This window comes from Anopheles moucheti, chromosome 3 (genome assembly GCF_943734755.1).
Source record: "Anopheles moucheti chromosome 3, idAnoMoucSN_F20_07, whole genome shotgun sequence".
Classification (NCBI taxonomy): Eukaryota; Metazoa; Arthropoda; class Insecta; order Diptera; family Culicidae; genus Anopheles; species Anopheles moucheti.
The window spans coordinates 61,055,684-61,068,097 of NC_069141.1; the positions used below are offsets into that span (position 1 = coordinate 61,055,684).

General features: G+C 42.5%; 4 protein-coding genes across 4 annotated transcripts; 2 read left to right on the plus strand and 2 right to left on the minus strand.

Annotated features, from left to right (window-relative positions):
• Positions 1 to 900: 900 nt before the first annotated feature.
• On the plus strand, positions 901 to 1,877 carry LOC128301540 (zinc finger protein 706-like). The gene is made up of 2 exons (XM_053038087.1): positions 901 to 1,041; positions 1,268 to 1,877. Exon 2 carries the CDS (start codon positions 1,270 to 1,272, stop codon positions 1,501 to 1,503), a length of 234 nt encoding a protein of 77 aa, XP_052894047.1. The 5' UTR covers positions 901 to 1,041; positions 1,268 to 1,269; the 3' UTR covers positions 1,504 to 1,877.
• Positions 1,765 to 2,844, minus strand: LOC128301541 (zinc finger protein 706-like). Its single transcript, XM_053038088.1, has 2 exons — positions 2,570 to 2,844; positions 1,765 to 2,488 (listed from the first exon to the last, which is right to left on the minus strand). The coding sequence occupies exon 2, from the start codon at positions 2,479 to 2,481 to the stop codon at positions 2,248 to 2,250; it is 234 nt and encodes a 77-aa protein (XP_052894048.1). The 5' UTR covers positions 2,482 to 2,488; positions 2,570 to 2,844; the 3' UTR covers positions 1,765 to 2,247.
• Positions 2,845 to 3,159: 315 nt separating this feature from the next.
• On the plus strand, positions 3,160 to 3,981 carry LOC128303430 (mediator of RNA polymerase II transcription subunit 20). The gene has a single exon (XM_053040377.1). It carries the CDS (start codon positions 3,248 to 3,250, stop codon positions 3,905 to 3,907), a length of 660 nt encoding a protein of 219 aa, XP_052896337.1. The 5' UTR covers positions 3,160 to 3,247; the 3' UTR covers positions 3,908 to 3,981.
• Positions 3,965 to 4,986, minus strand: LOC128303429 (CDAN1-interacting nuclease 1). Its single transcript, XM_053040376.1, has 2 exons — positions 4,725 to 4,986; positions 3,965 to 4,652 (listed from the first exon to the last, which is right to left on the minus strand). The coding sequence occupies exons 1-2, from the start codon at positions 4,934 to 4,936 to the stop codon at positions 3,983 to 3,985; spliced, it is 882 nt and encodes a 293-aa protein (XP_052896336.1). The 5' UTR covers positions 4,937 to 4,986; the 3' UTR covers positions 3,965 to 3,982.
• Positions 4,987 to 12,414: the final 7,428 nt, after the last annotated feature.

The window sequence follows — 12,414 nt, forward strand, 5'->3', positions numbered from 1 at the left end:
CTAAATAAAGCCTGTTTACACGTTAAGAAAATATAGAAAGATTTAACACGTCGTACAAGAAGTATTTCGTATATTACCATTCTATAATCTTTAATCTCCTGGGAGAGTATATAATTATAATAGGTATTATTACATGAGATGTATATTTTCTATAATTTTGATTTAGAAGATAGATTCGAAGCGGAATAGTAGGATCGATCCCAATGCGGTTTCTGACCCATTGGTTTGAATCCCACGTGGGAGCGATTCTTTTCATCACAAAATGATGATGGGACAAATATTGTGTAACGGCCGATTATACCATAGTGTACCACGTGGACGCCCACTATGGATTATACCACAGTGGGTACCACGAGCTCTGAAACGCCTATAAACATTCTAAATTGTTCTATACGGGTAAGGAACTTTCTTTAAATTTTCATTCAGTGGTAAGAAAATTAATCTCACAATATAAAAATTGTTACCAAATACTGCACAATTTTAGACGTTTACAGGTTGGGACAAAACAAACGAAGCTCTGTTCTGTTGTGTAGCATGCATACCCGATATTTCCATGTAGATAATTGCAATTACACGAGCTATCCTCATTTGTGTTTCTCTATGAATCGCTTTGTTTCCTCATCCTTTCGCTAAATATCGTTCGACACTCAATACAGTAAATTTAGATTGCAAACTTCATCTCTTTCAGGCAACAACCTAAAACGTCTATGTTCTAGGTTATTTCTGGGTCTCAATGTACTTCATTTACCCGAAACGGAATCTGCAGTTACTGTATAGATCCAACTGAAATTCGATACCGATCGTGTTGTGGTTGATTTAATTTAAATTTAAACACAACATAAACATGTTCGACACCCTTGGTTCAAGAGCATCGGATCATTTCGCATAAACGGATGCATACAACAACGATGCTGTCAAAATAAGCCTCTGTGGCTGTCACAAAATTCAGAGAGAAAATTTTGCATGCCAAGCACACGACTTTGTACATATTCCGTTTATTTCCCCAAAACTAGTTACTAAAACGCACTTCCTAAAGAAAGAGTAAGTATTCATCGCAAAAAGTCTTCAAATAGCAACCAGTGAACAAAGGAAACCCGCGCCAAACTCCAGCAATGAATCGTAAAACAGCAAACACGATAAGATGCTTGGGAAATCCATGACACACTCCATACACACATCGAAACTGCGTCTCCCACCACCAATCGTCAGTACAAGCGAAGCGATACGCACTCTAACCGGATTGCATACGTTTTTCCTTTCATTGCAGCGATGGCGCGCGGACACCAGAAAATCCAGTCGCAGCAGAAAGCGCAAGAAAAGGCTGCCAAGATGAAGAAACAGCAAGGCCATGGTTTGAGCGATCAGATGAAGGCGGCCCAGAAAGCGCTCGTGTTCTCCTGTGCGGTCTGCAAATCACAGATGCCTGATCCGAAAACGTACAAGCAACACTTTGAAAACAAGCATCCCAAAAACGATCTCCCTGCGGAACTGAAAGATGTCTAAGGAACGCCAGCTGCTACTATTGCGCGTCGCTACAGATGCGACCAACGCATCCATGTACGCAGTACCACTATCCAAAGAGTGCCGGAGGTTGCGAAGGCAAAGCATTCTTTGTTTAGGTGAACTATTTCCCTCCAGTTCTAACCAACCGCACACAGGCATTGTTTGTCGTCTTCAATCAGTTTGATTTCGAGCCCGAAATTAAGTAGAGAATTTAATGCACGCATCGTTAGGGCAAAAGGCATGCTTCTGTTCGGTTCACTAGGATACAGGCAGGCTACCACCATTCTTTATTATTCTGAACAGCAACTCTTTGATAATGTAACGATAAAGTAAACTAATAAAGCCGTTGACATTTTTTGAATAATTTTCTATGTGCAAAGTGGTTTGGCAATGTTCCGAAATGAACAGCGTACAACCAATTCGTTTGAATGTGTATATGATTAATCTTTATTTAATACTCTCATCGGTTAGGTAATATGGAAAGCGTTCCGAAAAGCGTTATCTAGATTGCTGACCGATTGCTTTTCAACGCTTTCATCTATATACACCAGTCTTCGTGGAAGAAACACACAATCCAGGACATCCATGGGAATCAACTAGAAAGGGCTGTCTGTTGCCAGGAGGAGCAATAGCTCTTCTGAACTTAAGATTTACATGCCGCAAAACTACTAGAAAAAAGTACCACCGTTGAAGCAATTCACGGAATCGAACCTCTCGGATATGGGCCTGTCCTGTTGCGTCCTGTTACACATCCGCCAACTCAGCAGGCAGCTCCGATTTTGGATGCTTGTTTTCAAAGTGTTGCTTGTACGTTTTCGGATCAGGCATCTGTGATTTGCAGACCGCACAGGAGAACACGAGCGCTTTCTGGGCCGCCTTCATCTGATCGCTCAAACCATGGCCTTGCTGTTTCTTCATCTTGGCAGCCTTTTCTTGCGCTTTCTGCTGCGACTGAATCTTCTGATGGCCACGAGCCATTTTTACTCTGGAAACCAAACCAAACAAATGATTAGTTGTTTGTGTATGAGAATCATTGCTCCAAGTTGGATTTTAAAAACACACTTACCAGACAGCAGTTGAATTTTACACCTTACTTTTGTGGGAATACAACACAGCCCGATTGGCTATGCCAGATGCAAATCTTGAACGCTTTTGTAAATGGCTGTCAAGAGCATCACCACACTCACAGGATGCTTGATTTCTTTACGCACACGCTGCAGACAAGCCAAAGGTGTTTTACTGTTCAAAACATCAATAGCACGGTAAACTTTCTACAAATGAAACTCAAATAGCCACCTAAATTTCTATAGTTTGCTGCAAATATTTTAGTCCCAATACTAAACGCACGCATGCTGTCAAAATGCGGTCTGCGCGATGGATGCACGCAATGTTTTGTTGTCATAGTTTTTTTGTTCATATTTTTTAACGCTTTGCCGAACACTTTTACAGACCAGAGATCAAATTTAAACCATTTCTAGTTACAATAATGCCTCAGTGTAAAAAGGAAATTAAACAATATTTGGATCATAAAAAGTGCATTCCATGGAGCAAACTGACAGCATTCACCTCGATTTCGAACACCTTTTGGTGCATCTACGAACCTTGAGTCTATTGACATTTCTCATTTTTGCATCGGTAAACAATAAACAAATCCGCCTGAGCATCATTTCTGCCGCGCCGGTTTTAATTTCCTGTTTATTACCAAAATCGGCAACATTATTATTTTTTCTAACATCTACAGACAATGGGTGTGACCGTTTTGCAACCGTACCCGGTGGAAAACAAATCCGGTGCTCAAACGATCGAGTTTCTGCAAAAACGCGTTGTGGCTCTTGGTGCCGTACCTGCGGGTCAGTTCCTGGTTGATTGTGAAACCTACAGTTCTAACCCACAGCTGGGTCCACCCAAAACTGTACACATACTGCATAACTCTGAACAACCAGCATCCGTCTTTTCGATACTGGACACCGGTACTAAGCAGATACCGCTCGTTACGGATGGGTTGTTCGATCTGCTAATGACACGCATCGCCCCGGCCTATACCTCCAAGAAGCAGACGAAAATCGAATCCAAAGGACAACGGTTCGAGTTTGGCGACTTTCTGATCAAACTGGGCAGTGTGACAATGAGTCAAAATTTCAAAGGCGTACTGGTGGAGGTGGAATATCGTCCCTGTCTCGTCCCGGGCAGTTGCTGGGAGCTAATGAGAGAATTTCTTCAAGGATTCCTTGGGTCGAACGTGTCCAACTCGATGCCCGCCTACTTTACTCAGCGTTCCAGCATCAATCCGAACCATTCCAAAGCGAACGAAATCTATCAGCCCATTGATACGATCAATCAATACTTGGAGCACTTTACAAACTACCGGAAACAGACCATGGCACCCGTTGGTGCTCGTCCTTAACCGGTCGGGTGGAAGCCAAACACTGTTAGAAATACATTTTAAATTAAGAATGCATATATTTCATTTCCACTTTCATTAACTATCACCATCTCGTTGTTGTGTTTCTTCTTCGAATATGGGTAAATTAAACTTTATAAATTCCATTTCATCTTCTGTGGGAAATCCATCGGTTACTATCACGTAATTGCCGTTTTCTGGACATTCAGCTATACTCTCTAAGTAGCCGAACCAGTATATAACGATGCCCGGTCCGAATCGATTCCCATAGCTCGACAACTGATCCTTGACGTACCGTTTGTGAGAATCCATATCCCCGAACGATGCCTTACTCTCGATCCAATTAACCACCTGCCCACGGAACATAAATGGCACTGCCATTTTCAGGTCCGGCGTTTTGTCGTACCCCGTGCGACGTAGATCTCCCTCATCGTAGAAAACCATACCTGCTTCACGGGCCATCTTCTTCAACCGTACCTCGTACTCTTCGCCGATAAACCTTCGCACAAGGTCGGTGATTGGTCCATCCATCGTTTCACTGTACAGACAGTAGCTCACATTCACTGCCAGCAACGAGTCCGGAATCAGATCGGGCATTCGCATCATTTCGTTTATCTCTGCTTTAGATACGTCAGGAAAACATTTCGCTAGTAAGATGCGACACAAAACCATTGACGGTATGCGCCATTCGATAGCCATTTTTTGCAACACATCGTGAGCTAACGTTTGTTTGGCGGTGGTTTGATACCTGGAACGAAGCCGAGTAAAAGTTAGTATCCAGCAATTACTGCACACTGAAAACGTGAACATTCCTACTTACTCTTTAACAAGCGAAGCAGCTCTGGCGGTTATTTTGGAATGGTTTGACTTGACGCGCTGTATTACCTCTTTCCCAATAATGCTACCGAGCGTGTCCGATGAGTACTCGGGAAATTTGGCCTCCAGCTCCAAGTTGCAGTTTATGTATAAACCATTGTAGTTGCGGATAAAGTTCTGTATTTCGGTAAATCTGCTAACACTTATTACGACCATCTTGATTCTCTGGAATACAAATTCTTACAGAACGAGTGAAGAATTTGATTGCTATCGAAATTTTTGCTTGCCTACAGAAACCAGATAGGTAAACAAACAACAAACCATCGGGTACTGACAGTCGACACCAGGTACATCAATGCTGAGGTGTCTACAAACGACAATTTCGTCTGTGTTTGAGTGACCATAAATACAAATTGTATTGGTACAATTAAAATCATAGGCTACAGCTTATCTTAAGAATTTCATCATAGCTTCACAAATGCTAAAACCACGAATAAAACATGGTTTGAGCTGAACTAAAATTTGTCCGTTGCAATTCAATTCAAATAAACGCAGAGCTGCCACAGAATGTAACTTGACACTAGCGTACCAACACTGAATTTGATTTGATTTGACCTTTACAATTTCTAAAACTGTGTTTTTTGTGTGCTATATCGATTCGATATACCTATAATGTGAATTATGATGAAGATAGATTCAAACTTGTAATTTAAATTAGTCTCTCAAGAAGGGCAGCAACTGTCAAATATGACGCAATATTTCTTCTCGCTGCTGTCAACATTGCCTACATGTACCCACCACGCTTTCTGATAGTTTTCTTTCCCGAGTTCGTGTGCCATTGGTTATTTTCACTGTAGTTCTTCAATGTTGTCGCTCTACGAATGAGCGTGCATTCAAATCGCGTTGATTTTTTCACAGAATAGTACGCGTGTTTGTGCCCGTTTGTGTTACACAGGTTTGTAAGTTTGGTACGCTACATTTTCTGCATTGCGCTCCCGTTACCCGTGCTCATCGCGAAAAGAATGTGGTGGTAATGTGCGGTGAAGGTGAATAATGGTGCGTCGACATTTTGGTCGGCCTTCCAAATTCCGTCATCGCCTAGCGAAATTGCGGAAGAGCATCCTCCTGAAAATAGCCCGGTTACACCAGGCCTGTGACTGCGATGTGTTGCAGCATTCCTGTGGCACGAACTATGCCTACTGGTGAATGTCGTGTGTCTGTGAAAAGCCATTTCCTTTTCTGAAGAAAAAGAAAACAGAAAGTTCTGGTTGCGATTGATTGCTAGCTTGGTGTTCCCAGGCTCCATTGCTCCACGGTCGGTCGGTAGTTTGTGTGTGCATGTTTCGTACCATGGAGTGGAGTAGTGCAGTGATAAAATTCCGTAGGAGAAAACAAAATTAGTAATATCTTCATCTAGCAGGCATAACTGCACCCCGAAAGTAGTCAATACGGTTACGGTTCATTCCTCAGTGTCCCAATGGGTGTGTTCGTATCGCGAGAGGCGTCAATGGAAGGCACAAATTGCCACATTAATGGCCGCGGAAGCTTGCGAACGAATGTCTTGCCAATGCAACGTTGCGTGTGATTATGTGTTTGTGTTTGTATGTGCACCGTGCAAATGTTCCGAAGAAGTTAAGAATGCGGAGGCAGCCTCCAAAGGCTGCTGCTGTCTTTTCCCCACTGGCCGTTGAATCTATCCTGCTGCTTAAGTATTCACAACAATGGTGGCAATTAAACAAACAGCACGGCACAGATACCAATCTGCGTGAGTGCAAAGAACGATAATGACTCATTTGTTGTGTTTCGTTCAGCTGTCACAAGGTCCCTTTCGCGTCGAACTGTGTGATTATTTCCTACGTAGATCATCTCCTAATCGATGGGTTTGTAGAACAAATTAATCCATGTAACCATCGACACACCAGCGTCAAGGTTCTTTCGCTCGCCTCCTACGTTAAAGCCACATGTAATTTTATGAAGGAAGTGGTCCCAATAGCCATCGAATCCAGTTGTTTGTTATATTTTCTTCCACATTTCCCAAAACTCGCGTCTAACCAAGGATAAACCAACAATAGTCACACACGGTATCTCGAGAATCAATAATGTGGTCGAATCTCTTCGCCTATCTGTCATGTCGATCCAAGCCCTCGTTCTGACTCGCACCGTTTCGTTGTGGGCGATTCTGCTGGGAAGTTGTACCAGCCCTTCGAAAATGTCTTCCAATGCGATAAAGCAAAAGCAGCAATACACCAGGAATCCAACAAGAAAAATTAATAGTTTTGAAGACAGTTTTCTTCCTGCCTGCTGTAATACACGCGGTTCCATCCGGGCTTATTTCTGCTAGTTCAGTGCCACTGCAAACCGCGGTCTATACTCGGCATCCGACATCATGCATCGGCTTTTGCCTTGAAACCATTAGAGAGAAAGCCAATGAAATAACTGCGATGGGGCGTCCGATGACGGAGAAGATGTTGTTGCTGTCTCGTGTGTCTTCAATGAGGAACAACACGGCACAGTAGAAAGGCTGGGAGATACACCAGAGGCATGTACAACACAACCTGCGAAACTTCCCTTCCGAGCATGCAACCATGAAGCTGGTGATGAGATCATCGTGCACCGTGTCGCGAATGGCTACAAGTTCAGGGTGCACCTGAACCCTTCACATGGCGAAGACGAGGAAATGAATCGATAACGATTGCTTCAACCTTTGGATGGTACCAAATAATCTACGTTCAATCTGTACGGAACCCATTTTAGACCTGTGGAACAAAAACAAAATGTTACCAAATTTCACTGTTCAAGCGTAATAGCTCTTATTGATTGATTCTCCACTTCGCAGAGTGCAAAGTGCAATCTGCTTGCTTGCCACCGAAATCCGTTGTATGTATCGGTCCGTCGGTGCTGACAAGAATGACGTCGACAGAAGGCAGACACTACTGCGGATTTAGCAAGTTTATCGGCTAATGGATAGAAATAGATAAAATTACTGGTGTACCGCTACCGCTGAGAGGAAGAACGGCACACGGCCATAATGTCATCAGTACGAAAATAGTCTCTGTAAGCGATATAGACACTCGTCACACGTCAGTAAACCTGACACAATCGGGATTGGAGTTTTATGGCAAACGGTTTTACGTTACTCCGGAGCATAGATTGATAGTTGTTTTATTTATGTGTTTAATGTTTTAATTAGACGGAAAAATTTGCTAAACGTCTGACTTTGTTCATTAATTGTCCAAATTTAAAAATTATCTATGAATAGACTTGGATGGAATTTGTGTTATGCGTTTCATCGAAGTACAATACTTCTGCAAAACAGATGTGTGTCTGTACAACCCATTATCGTTGTAGATTTGTCTTTGGAATGAAATCTGATTGACTTATTCATAATCATTCTTAAGCTGAACGGCGAGTTCTTACTGGGAGCAACATCCGCTGGTTAAATCGTGCTATGATTTTGTTATGCATTGGCTCAATAATTTGTTATAAGAAGTAAGACATTAGCAACTCAGTATACATTAACATTAAATGGCACACTGTAAGCAAGTTGTTGAATGCCAGTATTATACTTTAGCTAGAGCGTACGATATTTCCATATTTGCCTCGGTAATGTTGCACCCATAAGCAGAGTCTTCCATACGACTGCTACTCTGGACTTTCGTGGAGTTTTGTGCTTAGTTTCATAGTGTTATAAGCGTTTTTTAAGCAGTTGGCCCATGGCCAAGTGGGACATTGCCCTTTTCAATGTACATAATTCTCACCGTTCTATTGAACCGGAACCATGACGGGAACCATAGGAGAAACGTTATGCTGATCGTTTCTCGGGTTTGGAACCAGACCAGCTCAATGTGCCCAGCTCTGTATTCGTTTTTCTTTGATACCATGAAAGCACATACTTTTGTGTGACTTTTTACGGAGATAATTTAAAAACGGCATTTGGATGAAGTCCAAAATGTGTGTTTTAGTTTATTAAACGAAGATTTATTTACCATTCCATTGATTTTTGTGGTATCATGTTGAAACTTTAGAAGCAATCATCAAATATAGCTTCACAGATTACACTATATAGAAACAGTAAGCAAATATTGAACATTCGAAGGTAAATCATTTCACTACTATTTCCATCCACCGAATGCCGCCTTATTCATTTGAATTGTTTTGCTTTTTCCTTTCGCAGCAAGAAAACAAAACCCGTTCACCCAAATCTCACGTCCAGCCGACCGGCATACGGGCACATAAGTTCATAAATTTATTCGACAAAGATTGAGTGCCCGGGAAAACTCCACACGAACCCAACCATATCGTGGCGCACCGGGAAAATGACTCGTTCGGACCACCGGAGTGTTTAAAAATAGCTGCCGCTGGTTCGATCTAGAATGCTCTCGCCACCATCACCGGATGGTAGCGAAAGCGAATGGAACCATTTTCTCGGTTCTTTTCCCGCGGCTGCATACCACTATGTGAGGCAGCGGCGAAGACTCGTCTCAAAGCAGAACACGAATCATACCCAGCGTGAATGATGCGTCCCCGCAGAAGGCCTGCGTTTTATTGCGCTACAACGAAACGTACAACATTTTATTCCAGCTCTTCCATTTGCAATAATAACAAGCTAAAGGTAGCAACTGTGTTTCGTCGTTGTTGCTTTGTGGCGGTGCTCGTTGAGGCTTTTTTTTTTGTTTCGTTTACGAAAGCTCGTTATGTTTCACCAATGCTTTTTGGTACACACATACCAGGTGTGCAAATGTGAACGTCCACACGGTGGGCTTTTTTTCCTGTCGCGTCCCGCAAAGCCGGTGAACCTTCTCACTTATAATCCTCGGTTGATGCTTCGATATCGATTAAAGTACGAAAAGTACGTGATGGTCGGACACGGCTTGCCGTGTGGCGGGCTGGGCTGGGCCTGGGTCGGTAGTAATCGTCTGGTCAAGCGAACAGCAAAATTGCCTCCCCATGGGCGCCATTTACCGGCAGCTCATGACACCGCGACGGAGCAATTGGAAATGTTTTTGTTTTTCTTTTCACAAACCCCACATGCACACACAACCCCTGTTTTTTGCTGGCAGAGTTCAGGTATTGCATACTTATGCCCTTCTCCAGAGATCGAGAACTGGATCTTCCTTCAGACTTTCCCACCACGGGCCTCTGTCCCTAGGATGGGAAAAGACACGCAAGCCTCGAAACTAACAAATTGTTTCTTTTTAGCTGCTTGGCCATCTTTTCGTGGGCCACCGATGACCATGTCACAATATCAACGGTGTGAATGGTGTGATGAACGATGCGTTTCCCATGACCGACCGACACACCAAAACGAGCCGGTAGAGAGCAGAGTGTTTTAATCGTCTCGTCGCGCTTTAAGGCATTTCGCAACCGCAAAACTTTACCTTTCCCGATGGATTTCGCTTGGAGCATCATCGGTACAGTGTGGGGCAGTAACACTGCTGTCTCCGACAGATGAACCTATCGAACATATGGCACTCCTTGTGGGTTTGGCCACACCAATTGGGCAAAAATTTGAACATGGAATGGAAAATAGCGCTTTCGAGCAAAACTTCGCCGTCGTTACCGATCCAGGCAAAATCAACCAGGGGTTTTTGTTGCTGTTTTCATCAAATTACTGATCCGCAGAGGGAAAGAACTCCAAAACGGACACGCACACACACACACACACCTGCCCGGAAGTAAGGTTAGTCACCGCTGTTTCGGATTGCGGCTGTCATCGCTCGATCGAGCTCCAAGCGGTCAACAATGTCCGGGTGTTTGTGATGGTCCACATCAGCCCCTCACCCACCTCCGTCTAGTGAATAGTTGAAACGCTTTTATTGCGGCTACTTTTAGCCTATTTCCCCAACATGCCTGCTCTGCTGAAGAGAGCGGCGGACCGTCCACCGGACTTCCGCAGCCATGCTTGCAATATAGGCGTTTCCGCAAATGAATGAAGCAAACAAACAGAAAAAAGTCAAATCCAAAACACTCTGCGGTTGTGGTTTGGGTTGAGGTTTCATGTTTTTTTATACCTCTAGATTTTGGCGTTACTGTTCTACTTTCATTTAAAAAAAAGGCATTGGATGTTTCATACGATAGTTTTAAAACGATAAAAGCTAAATGCTTACTGAAAACGTGCTTAAATTGCTATTCTTTATGAGGGAAATGATTTTTCACAAGAGTATGGTGCCCATAAAGGCAAATGGCCCCTCGTTTAGCTCCGGAGTGGACATACATCTCATTGAAATCCCTTTATAGGGCGGGTCGTAATGTCTGGACGATAAATATTTATGCTATGCTATTTACCCTCGAATCTACATGCAGTGCAAGTTTTATCCGTACGTGTTGCAAGCAAACTTTAGAAATACTGAATATTAGATCGATCTCATCCAGTACAAGGAGTCTCCAATATTTGAAGTTCATAAACAGTCCCTACAGCTGGTTTTTAATCCAATGTTTGATATTGCATTATAAGATTGTTCATGTGATGTTTAATTAGTTTCGAGTAATTAGTAACCTTGCAATATTTCGCTAAGGATAAGTATTTACTAAACCGTACTTTCATCATATTAGTGTAGGAGTTCTGTGAAATCCGTCAATCGAAGTTTCTTGACGATGATATGATGGGATATTAAACCCACACATTCACAGATGGATGATTGTTTTTGATAATTTTAATTAGTTCATAACCATACCCATTCGCCCGTCTATTACCCTTTTGCCCTTATGTATGGTCGGCATGGACGATAAAATTTAATTAAACCCGGCAAGCCTGAAGCATTCGCCCAAACTTCGTTTACAGCTTTCCTGTACTTGGCAGTGTAATTTCGTTGGCTGCTAAACAATTCTGCGGGTTACCAAATTAGATAGAATTTGGCCATCGTGTAAGTTTGTGCTTTTTTTTTTTGAATATGTACCAACATGTGCCTATATTGTTGATTTGATTAAAGATTTATTGTTTTTTTTAGGGAGCTCTTAAACGTTCAGACATTTTGAAAGCATTTCTCTGAAGAATAAATGTGTGACACAAATGGAACACATGTATTTCGGTTAAAAATACTAATGGAGTTTTTCGGTTAAAAATACAAGATTCTTTAATCACATTGAGGAATTTCCTGCAGACGCTGCACGGGTGGCAGTCTATTTACATAATAGCGGCAGAGATCAAGAGTGTGTTATGACCAGAAGTTAAGACAAATTCGAGGAAACTTTACTTACTAACTTATGAGCTCTGTCCATTGGTGCCATGCAAATGACATTAACAAATATAGCCTACCTAAGCTTGACGATGGAGAATTTGTCGCGCAGCACGTAGAGCTCGTCATTGTTGCGACTTCTCCATTGTCCTTCCACACATACGTGGCCAAAAAACTGCTGAGCATCTTTCTTTCGATCGCGGTTAAGAGGGTTTCGTCCGTTTTGGACAAAGTCCATGTCTCAGCGACGTTTATCTTCGTTATCAAGGGATCTATATCTCCAATAATTCTCCAGTCATCGTACATAGATTTACGGCTACAAAGAAATGGGTTTTGCGTTGGTAAAAATGGGCGTAAAAGCGTGTGTTAAAGAGGTAATGTTTAAGATAAAATAACGGTTACGTACGATCACAGGACAACGAACAAATCGGATGACCGGTTTTTGAGTCCAACAACTTTGAAAAGTTGGTTTCGAGTTTGAATCGAGTATGAAGTTATGAGTTCATTCGACATTGACTA